The 11321-nt window shown below is 40.9% G+C and overlaps 1 protein-coding gene across 1 annotated transcript in view; it reads right to left on the bottom strand.

The window, feature by feature from the left end:
- Positions 1–8996: 8996 nt before the first annotated feature.
- LOC126365735 (splicing factor 1-like) overlaps positions 8997–11321 on the bottom strand; it is a 33274-nt gene continuing 30949 nt past the window's right edge. Inside the window, exon 9 of the mRNA XM_050008188.1 lies at positions 8997–10796. Coding sequence (XP_049864145.1) covers positions 9981–10796 — 816 coding nt within the window. The 3' untranslated portion in view covers positions 8997–9980. The remainder of the gene's footprint in view (positions 10797–11321) is intronic.

Raw genomic sequence — 11321 nt, 5'->3', positions numbered from 1 at the left:
CATCGATGCTGTGGAAAAATGATCAAAGAAGATCCACATCTTACATTTTGCGAAACTGAAGGGACCCTAAATATTGGATCAACAGCAGCATAGACCACCGTTCATAGTCACTTAGGCCTTACTAAGAGATGTGTCCGTTGGGTGCCACATTCCCTGACAGAAACCCAAAAGGAGGCGAGAGTGGACTGGTGTCGTTTCATGCTCGAAAAATTCAATGGAAGGAAGTCCCAAGACACCTACAATATTGTCACAGGTGATGAAACGTGAGAAATGTGAGTCTACCATTATGACCCTAAAATGAAGAGACAGTCTTCTGTGTGGTGCTTTCCAGGGGAGGAACCACCCACAAAAGTTTGACGAAATTGGAGCTCTGGAAAAAAAATAGTGGCAACTTTTTTTTACAAAGATTGGGCATCTCACGTCTGTGACCTTGGACACATGTCATACAGTCAATGCTGAATGGTACGTGAACAATTGTCTTCCAAAAGTCATGGCCACATGGAAGTCACAGCATCCAAAGTCCAAGAGTGGGCACCTTCTGCTGCATCACGACAATGCATCTGTGCACAGGGCTGCCAGAATGATGGACATTCTGGAGAAGAAAAAAGTGTGTGTTACCCCATCCCCCCTATTCATCTGACCTGGCCCTCTGTGACTTCTTTCTGTTCCCTAAGACTAAGGAAAAATTCGAGGGCAGCGGTTTTCATCAGATGAAGAGGCCATTGCAGTGTGCAAGAGTGCACTAAGTGACATCCCAAAAGAAGCTTGGACTGACACATTTTCTAAATGGTTTCACAGAGCAGAAAAATGTACACATGCTAATTGAGAGTATTTTGAAAAGTTGTAAACGTTTTTTTGCAATTTTTTCCACACGTTCTGCTAAAAACTTTTGGCATAGCCCTCGTAACTTACAGAATCCAGACGAGCTCCAGTGCCACTTGGCTTAATATCGAACATTTTTAAAAGCTGAGAAAATGAGTTTGTATAAAATTTCTTTGTATTACAAAGTCATACTTGTTACTCACAGAAAGGTTTAAATGCCATTTTATCAGTGAACCACTATTAGATATAAATCACTTCGCTTTCTGTTCTACAAAGGTGAAAATCTTCACGTTTGCTTGAGCTAATTTCTAAGTACTAAGGTTCTGCAATGTGTCCTGTTCAAACAGCTTGGAGGATGTTGGTTAATTTTAGAGGCATAAGACTAAGTTACAATAAGCAGTAAGAAGGAAAGAAAGAAGCAGTAGACCACCTCAAGTTCCAATAAGACTGGATCTTATTGCTACTCTTAAAATGTGTTTAAATAAATTTTCTAAATGGTCCCAAACATCATATTTGTCAGTCACTTAATGTGACTGGAAATTCAATAGACAAGAATTCCTTGGAAGCTAGACTGTAGTGTTTACTTGTGGCACCAGTGTATATTATTGTGTGAAACTAAGAGTGGTTATTTTATTTAGGTTACGAACTGTAAAATGTCCAGCTCTTGAAGTGTTCATAAATCAGCCAGCGAGCAACCATTACCTGGGTTGGTTTGAGCTACATCGCAATAGATTAAATAGAGGCATTGGTCATTTCGGACTTGAGAGGAATGACAATGCTCGCCACTAGCTGATTTTGAGCAAACTGAGGTGGCTCACTTCATCCATGGCAGAGTTCTAGGATGGAATGCTTTTTGCCTGTCTGCCAAAAAGAAGAGGGCAGTTCTACAAGTGGAGAGCAAATCCATCTGAGTCTCTGAAAGGGGGACTACCTGCCACCATACACGATTAGCAAGCTCCCATGAGACAGCAGGGAGTGCTAAGACGTAAACAGCCCAATTGACACCCGTTATGCCTATTTCCATTTGTCGTCATAGTGCGCTGAACCAGGCACATATGTAAGCCACAGAATCCCATCTAAGCGAGCACAGAAAGTATGTTCCACCCCCCCCCCCCTACACACACCATTATCACCACCATCACCATGCTCTTGCCCACAAGTTCAAATAAAAAGGACTAATTTCTGATTCCTTGTCTATGCATGAACTATTTTTTATAATGGAAGAGATGAATTAACTATAGTCAATGTACCTGTCTCAGACTCAGACATTTTGAAAGTGCAGTTTTAACGCATTATGAACACTCCTAAGACCACCACATGCCGGGACACATGACCACAGAACACGAAAAACAAAGGTCGAGTTGAATAGGAAAATAAGTAACGAATCACATAGCAGATTCCGGATCCTTTGACGAAACAACCCTCTGGTGTATTCATAATTGAAGTACTTAAAAAATGCCAATCACAAATTAACTACTGAATAAATTTCAGAGAGGAAAGAAGCTTAATTAAAATAATCCACAACATACAATGAAGCCAAAATCTGGAAAGAGATTTCGGCTGCCATCGTTTTTAGGAATTTCTCATTTACTCACAACAGTGTCAATCGTTAAAAATTATTCATGTTTGAAAGTAGTGTCTTCTTACTCGTGAGATGCATAGGAATACATAGAAGTCCAGCATTCTGATAGTTCAGGCTACTTCAGGGTAGGGAATCACAAGGGCAAAACGGAAGTGGCTAGCTAGACAATCATACTATTTTCCGACATTGTACGACCACAAATTACACATTCAAAACAAACGTTTTTGAGTTATCATCCTTTGTGCTCATCCAGAAAAAGCAAAAATTGATGAACACATTCAATTAACACTTTCCACATCGCTATGTATGCACCTCGACTGTGCAGGTGTACTGGTGATTTTCAAGCAACTTTAATGAATAAGTGTACATTAACCACGTGCCTCAAAGGCACATTTCTAGCATCATTTCAAACTTCATACTAGCACTTTCTCGTTTGGTATGTATATATGTTTGCATCGGTAGAGGTGGACCAGCATTACCAAAAATATGAAAAACCTTCACCCGGAAAAAATATATTACATTTCCTAACATGATTTTTACTTAATATTTTATGATATAAAATGATTACATATACTTTATACATAATTCACTTTCAAGTGGTAATCCTGGAAGCACTGAGGTAGGCAGAAGCCTAAATTGCAGTCTTTGCACCACCATCTGTTTTCTTTCCTCATCCACTTGATGGTCCCTTTGTCAGAGCAAACTTTGCAATAACATGTAGTATTTACCTTGCTGACAGTGGGAAGTACTTTTTCTGAAAAGCGACGACCAAAATTACTGTCCAGGCTAGTGCTTTGTGTTGGTTCTGAAGAGCGAAAGTCTCCTCCTGTAGCTACAAATTTCAAGCTAACATTTTTTATTAAGTCCACAAGAGAGATTTCCATTTACTGACATTGCTGTACAAAACAAAACTGTTCATGACAAACATTGCAAAAACATGAATGAAAAGTCTCCCCTCCCCCGCCCTTCATTGTTTTTTCATGCAAATAGATAGTAACTGTAGAGCTGATCCACATCAGTCTTGTTCATATTATAGTCAATCACAACATCTGGTTTCATTACTGTTGTAATACCATCTTTTGAATGGACTGGAACGTCTTTGGCAGTAGCCTGGTGTTCCATTTCATTTTGCTCCAGTTTCTTTGTTTTGAAGCTTGTTGGTAAACCTTTTCTGTTTTTCATTACAGTTTAAACAGCTAATGTATTTTTCTCCACCATCTCCAGCAGAGGAGCACTAGTGTAATAGCCGCCCAGGTAAGTACAGTGGTCTTTACCATAATATGGAGAACAGTCTGTCTATTAACACTGGAATACAGTTGTCAGTCCTCCCTGCTGATCCTGTGCAAACATTGCTGTTCACGACTTAGCCTGTTGCATCATCACAAAGAGCATAAAGTTTTATGCCACATTTGTCAGGTTCATTTTTTCAAGTAAACCCTAAAGCCAACACGTCCAAGAAACTGGCAAATATTTTCCACCTGTAGTCAAATTTTCATATGGCATGAAACTGGATCTGCATTTGTTGACATTAAAAGTCCCACACAGATCCAATTTTATGAAGAGGATCGTGGTTTTCCTCTCATTTTTTATAAACGTTATCATTGGCATGCAGCATGAACATAAACATGCAAAAAGTTCATGTAGTTTTACTGGATCCATCTGTGCCACAGAGTTCCTTTTTATTTCATTTCGCCGTTTCATTGCTGCGTGCGCTTTGTCTCGGTCTTTATGTTTAGGATACCACCACCACTAATAAAAGTTCAAAGAATACTGGAAGCTGAGACTGTGGTCCTACCAGTTGTCAGCACTGTGTTGAGTAAGACCTACAGTCACATTTCTGATTGTTGCAGCTCCTCATTTAATGGAAAACCATAATTCAAATTAGGTACAAATTCTCTGTATCATTGGCAACAAAATTGAGAAAAAATAAAAACTATTAACTGATTCGTCACTTGGAACACTTTCTCGCTCGTAATTACTGGCGTCGTCACTGGCATCAGCATCAGAGTAATTTTCCTTGAATAAAATGTCCAGAACTTCACCTTCCCAGAGGCCTCTAGCTGTCATTTTCGCTCAAAATGCTCATACACAATCTCAAATTTACGGACGTGCACAACGTGAAAATGTTGTCAAAGAACATATTGCTATACAATTATATGCTACTAGTATAACTGATACACAGAACTCATGGAACTAGTGGACAAAACATGAACTATTGCAGTTCTCAAAGGTGTCAGTTATTAAGGGCAGTAAAAAATACCTTTCAGCAACCTCAAAAGCGGCACCCACACGGGATACAGGTGCCGTCCACATGGCCAAAACATGTGCCCCCCTATGGCGTGCAGACAGTGTGATGAATGTGTTAAATCAAAAACATCACAGCAGCTAAGTGTTGAAACCAAAAGCATAAATGTGAATATCTACTTAATGACAAACTCTTGTCACCATAGCTGGTATTGTGTAATGCTCTTCTTATGAGCCGCACTTCATGTGCTCACCACTATTATAGTGTTATTTTAGGGTTGGTGAGAGAAAGATGTGAAAAAATTAGTTTACTTCCCCAATTGGCTATACAAGCTTATTGGAAGTCGGCCCAGTGAATTTCTGTAGACTGTATAAAACGTAAATTTAAAATAAAGCTCAGGTGCTACACTTCCGTTTCATGCCCTCTGTCAGTGTTGCCTACCTTTACAATGAGCTATCACAAAACCATTTTTCTATTTCCATGTCACATCTCTGTCATAGCATATCATCTGCACAAAAATCATATTTTCAACACTTCACAAAATACTTTCACCCCTACCTGCACTCCCATCGTTGAAGGGCCACTCCTCTCCACACACCCAATAGGCGAGCTCATTTTACATGGGTGTGTGTGGTGTGGTGCCTACAAGGTGATTTAACAAGTCACCAACCAATAGCAGTTCACTAGCTGGAACCATGAGACATTTCCTCGATTATAACCTAGCACATTCTACGAGACTCAGTGTTTGAATTTAAAAGGTTAATGATTGGTATTGTTGCTGAATACAGTACACTGGATGAGACTGAGTTATAAGTGCCACAAGAAAAGGGTGTGGTTGGGTCCCTTCGTCGTGTACTGGCTCAGTTCAGAACACTTCACACCGACTGTGTTGTTTTTTCCATTACCGCTGCAACCTAGCAACAGCTGTGTAATAACAAGTTGTGTTGGCAACATTAATTGTAGATTAGTTCATTTCCTCTATCTCGTCTCCCTCTCCACAATGGTGTAAAATATTCCCTTAACTGCACCACCACTTGTGGTGCAAACAATCTGTCTTGTGCAATATATAACTCAGTCATATCAATGTCAAAAAGAAGAAAGTGAAGTGGGATGTGGAGTGATATCGGTTTTTCACAGGGGCTACAAATTTGTGATTTAGAATTGCAACAATGTAAAATCTGAGAACGTAAAATCTAAGTTCCACTGTAAATAAATTATACGATTTATTTAAAATTCTACGTTAGCAGAAAGGAGAGAAATTAAAAGATGATAGCAGAAGACACTCATTGATTGTAACCTCTGTCTTCAAAAACTGATGAGTTGTAGTTAAGAAACATTTTAAACTGAACATACGTGGTTCCACAAATTACTACCTATGTAGTTGCTTAAAAGATTTTAACTTGAAAATGCTGCATAGCTTTCTTCACTCTAGACAGTGAAATATACTTTGATTTCATCTGAAATTTGCAACCAAAACTTTAAAAATGAGGTATGAGGCAATCCATCTTAAGTTTCTAATATTAATGAAGTTTTGTACTTTAAAATGTATTTTCCCACAAAAATGTATAAAGACATTCACCATATAGTGGAGATGCTGAGTTGCAATAGAAAAAGAAAAAAAAAATGAGTTGCAATAGAAGGAAAAAAGAAAAAACAATTATTGCTTTCGGCCATTAAGGCAGTAGGAAACACACACACACACACACACACACACACACACACACACACACACACACACACACGTGCGCGTGACTAGTGCACACGTCTGCAGTCTCAGAGCTGAAAACACACTGCGAGCAGTAGCACCAGTGCATAATGGGAGTGGCGACTGGGTAAGAGTAAGGAGGAGGCTAGGGCAGTGAGGGGGAGGGATAGTATGGTGGGAGTGGCAGACAGTGAAGTGTTGCAGTTTCGGCGGAGGGCAGGAGAGAAGGTGGAGAGGGAATAAGCAGCAGAAAGGAGAGAAATTAAAAGACTGGGTGTGGCGGTGATATGACAGCTGTGTAGTGCTGGAATGGGAACAGGGAGGGGGAGCTGGATGGGTGAGGACAGTGACTAACGAAGGTTGAGGTCAGGAGGGTTACAGGAATGTAGGATGTATTGCAGGGAAACTTCTCACCTGTGCAATTCAGAACAGCTGGTGTTTGTGGGCAAGATCCGTATGGCACAGGCTGTGAAGCAGTCATTGAGATGATATCCCTCATGTTTGGCTGCGCGTTCAGCAACAGGGTGGCCCACTTGTTATTTGGCCACAGTTTGTTGGTAGCCGTTCATGTGGACAGACAGCTTGTTGGTTGTCATGCCCACATAAAATGAAGCACAGTGGTTGCAGCTTAGCTTGTAAATCAAAACTGATTTCACAGGTAGCCCTGCCTTTGATGGGATAGGTGATGTTAGTGAGCAGACTGGAGTAGGTGGTGGTAGGAGGATGTATGGGACATGTCATGCATCTAGGTCTATTACAGGGGTATGAGCCATGAGGTAAGGGATTGGGAGCAGGAGTTTTGTAAGGATGGACGAGTATATTGTGTAGGTTTGGTGGACGGCGGAATACCATGGTAGGAGGGGTGGGAAAGATAGTTGGCAGGACATTTCTCATTTCAGGGCACGACAAGAGGTAATCGAAACCCTGGCGGAGAATGTAAATCAGTTGCTCCAGTTCCGGATGGTACTGAATTACAAGGGGAATGCTCCTCTGTGGGACTTCGGGGGGTGGTGGGAGACTGGAAAGATAAGGCACGGGAGATTTGTTTTTGTACGAGGATGGGAGGATAATTACAGTCAGTGAAGGCTTCAGTGAGACCCTTGGTATATTTTGAGAGGGACTGCTCGTCACTGCACATGCGATGACCGTGGGTGGCTAGGTTGTACGGAAGGGACTTCTTGGAGTGCAACGGATGGCAGCTGTCGAAGTGGAGGTATTGCTGGTGGTTAGTAGGTTTGATATGGACAGAGGTACTGATGTAGCCATCTCCTTCCCACCAACACCAGCTGCTCTGAATTGCACAGGCGGGAAGTTTCTCTGCAATACATCGCACATTCCTGTAACCCTCCTGACCTCAACCTTCGTTAGTCCCTGACCTCAACCTTCGTTAGTCACTGCCCTCACCCATCCATCCCCCTCCCTGTTCCCATTCCAGCACTACACAGCTGTCATTTCGCTGCCACACCCAGTCTTTTAATTTCTCTCCTTTCTGCTGCTTACTCCCTCTCTACCTTCTCTCCTGCCCTCCGTCAAAACTGCAACACTTCACTGTCTGCCACTCCCACCATACTATCCCTCCCTCTCCCTGGCCCAGCCTCCTCCTTACTCTCACACGGTCGCCACTCCCATCTTGCACTGGTGCTGCTGCTCATAGTGTGGTTTCAGCTCTCTGAGACTGCAGACGTGTGTGTGTGTGTGTGTGTGTGTGTGTGTGTGTGTGTGTGTGTGTGTGTGTGTGTGTGTACACTACTGACAAAGGCCTTAAATGGCCGATAGCTATAACTTTGAGAATCTTTTGTTGTGCCTATCGCGACTCAGCATCTCCGCTATATAGGTGAATAGCAACTTTCCTTCTCTGGTATTGTTACACTCCATCATGGATTTTGCATTGTTTGAATAAAGACATTCGACATTCTAACACCCAATTACATGTTTCATTACAAGAAGGGATACTTTCAAATCCAAATCATGCTGACTACATTGAGCATTATGTTACTGTGATGATTTCATTTTGTATTATTAATCAGCCACCTAATTCATTGCAATAAAACATGTAAGATTTAAAAGAATGGAATTAAGGTCTGGTGCAACTACCCAATTCCTTTCAACACAACCTGTACGATTTAAAATATCATCAAACAATAGAAAAACTCCAAGTTGGAAAATGACCAATATTCAGAAAAGGATAGATTGCCACTAACTGTAAAGATAGCAACACTGACTTGCAAACAGGCATAACAAAAGGACTGTTTAGACATTTAGCTTTCAGACAAAACCTTCTTCAGAAAGTCCAGTCCCAGCTGCTTGAAATGGTGGTCCTGTGTGTGAATGTATTCATGTTTTATTTTCCAGAAAAAAGGGTCTTTGGGCAAAAGCTGAATTGTAACAGTGTTTTTGTTGTGCCTGTCTACAACTCAACATGTCATCTTTATGGTGAGTAGCATTCTATTGTTAAAACATCACACGCTTAGATTATCACTAAGCAATTCCCTCACTGTGCATAGTGTCATTAGTAAGAAACTCCTTCAAAGACAATCATGGTGTTTGCAGAAGTTAAGCGTAAACTTACAGCAAGCTAAATAATCCACAACATTGAAAGTGCAATATTAAGTTAAATGACCCACTACAACAATAATACAGAATAGTTTTATACAGTTTATTGGCTATTTAAACCAATAGTTTCCAAAAACAAAACAAAAAATAATACAGGCCACAGTAAATACACATTCTTTGTACATCACTTGTAATAAAGAATATACACCACCTCAATGTTAGGTGAAATATTAAGACTTACTATCCAAATGATTTAGAATTATGTCACTCTAAAACATTATGAATGCTTATTATATAAACATTTACAAGGCAGCATGATTTTCCACTAAACCAGTGGGCTATTCTTATTGAAGTATCATAGTTCACAATAAAAATATTCAATGCAAAAATTAACTTAATGGCAGGTGAGGTGCTGTTTGGTATTTTAATGGTCATACCAATTACATGGTTCATTAAAAGTCCCATTTTTTTTCTATATAATCATTAAGATAAAAAATGGTGATTCAAGCAAACTATTCCACAGGATGGGGATTCTAGTGCCCCATCTAGCCATCCTAAATAACCATCTACAAAATCTAGTGCTTAATGGCAATTTTGGCCAGTCCACTGAAGCATTTTGCCTCTACATGCTTTTCACACACTCCAACATACTGCACTAAATATACTACACTACAGAGATCATATGAGTTACAGAAAAGACAGAAAGAGTTATGTAAACTGTGTGAACATACACAAAGCTTGATACAATAGTGATATATCTAATCGAAGACCATGACATTTTGTTTACTCTATACACAAAGTACAAGAAAGTGACAATTGTCACTACAAGACACGTAAGTGGAAATTATTTTAAGGAAGGCTGCTGTCTGAAATATTCTCTCTACATTGCTGAAATGATTTAGCTAGCACCCAGCAATACAGACAGCACAGAGTGTAAAGCAATATCATCTTCCTAACAAGATTCTTGTCCCCAGAGCAGAAAATTGCAAACAAAATAATGAATCAAATTCTTCGAAATCAGAATTTCTCAGTGGACTTCATTTTATGACATTTCATATAAATAAATCAATGTGTTAACTTGGAGGTGGTGGAGGTGGAGCTGCCAATAAATTGGGAAGCCCTGCAATTGTATTGATATCGACACTGCCTTGCTGCTGCTGCTGTTGCTGCTGCTGCTGCGGTGGTGGCTGTTGCTGAGGTTGTGCTTGAGGTTGTGGCTGTGGCTGCTGCTGTGGTGGTGGAGGTGGTTGGACAGGCTGAGGTTGTGGTGGAGGAACACCAATATAACCCTGATGCCAGGGGAAAACAGCAGGTGGGGGAGGTGGAGGTGCACGTGCAGGTGGTGGTACTGGCCCTGGTGGCACAGCAGCAACAGGTGGTGGTGGTTGCTGCCATGGTGGTAGACCAGGAGGTGGAACATTTGCTGGTGGAGGCTGAGCTCCTGGTGGCGGTGGTTGTGTCCATGGAGCTAAAGTGGCAATAGCAGAAGTGACAGGAGGAGGCTGGACAGCTGGTGGTGGAGGTGGAGGTACCTGAAGCATATTGGGTGGCGGTACTGCAGCAGCTTGCCATGGTGGTGGAATGGGAACTGCTGTGGAGACTGGTGGAGGAATGTGTGTCATAGGAGGCATTGCTTCTGGTTTCGTTGCTGGAGGTATGCCTGGTGTCCAGGGTGGCGGAGGTAATGTATTAGGAATCAACTGAGGTGGTGTAGGCATTGCTGGTTGCTCTGCTCGTGGTGGTGGTGCCATTATTGCCCGTGGTGCCATCTGACGCTCAAATAAATTGTTTGTGGCACGGCGATTGTTATTGAAACGATTGTTGGCATTGTTGTCTCCATCTCGATTGGGAGGTGGACCTTCTCCCAATTCAGCCATCAGCGACATATACTGAAAGTAAGGAAATATTTACAATAATAGTAAGTTTTCACACACACAAATCCAAAAATTTTGACACTATATATTTATGCACAAATGATAAACAGTACAAAAGCTGGCATTGGCTTAAATTTGAATTTACTGTCACATTACACAGGAACAATTACATGACAGTGTGTACAATACTGCTCATAAATGTTAGAACTATAATTAGCATTCTGGCCTGAGCTGCCTGTCATGTGTGTGAGATGTGCTTGCTTGTGTGTAGGAATGGTTTGTATTTCTCTGTTTCTGTTACTCTTTTGCCGATTAAGGCTGTGGCCAGAAACCCTGTGTCTTAATTGTACCTATTTGCAACTTAATGTGTTTTCTTTACAGTAAGTAGAAATCTCTCTCTTCATGCATTGTAGGCTTGTAATAGTGATGTGGTGGTATGCCACGTAACATGAAATAATAATATTGAAGAACTTCACAAATATAACAAAACTGACGTCGTAACCAAATGAATATTATCGCAGAAAAATCGAAAAGACTATG

Source organism: Schistocerca gregaria, chromosome 1 (genome assembly GCF_023897955.1).
Source record: "Schistocerca gregaria isolate iqSchGreg1 chromosome 1, iqSchGreg1.2, whole genome shotgun sequence".
NCBI classification, from domain to species: domain Eukaryota; kingdom Metazoa; phylum Arthropoda; class Insecta; order Orthoptera; family Acrididae; genus Schistocerca; species Schistocerca gregaria.
The sequence above is the reverse complement of the archived record's forward strand: the minus strand, read 5'-3'. Positions and strand labels throughout refer to the sequence as shown.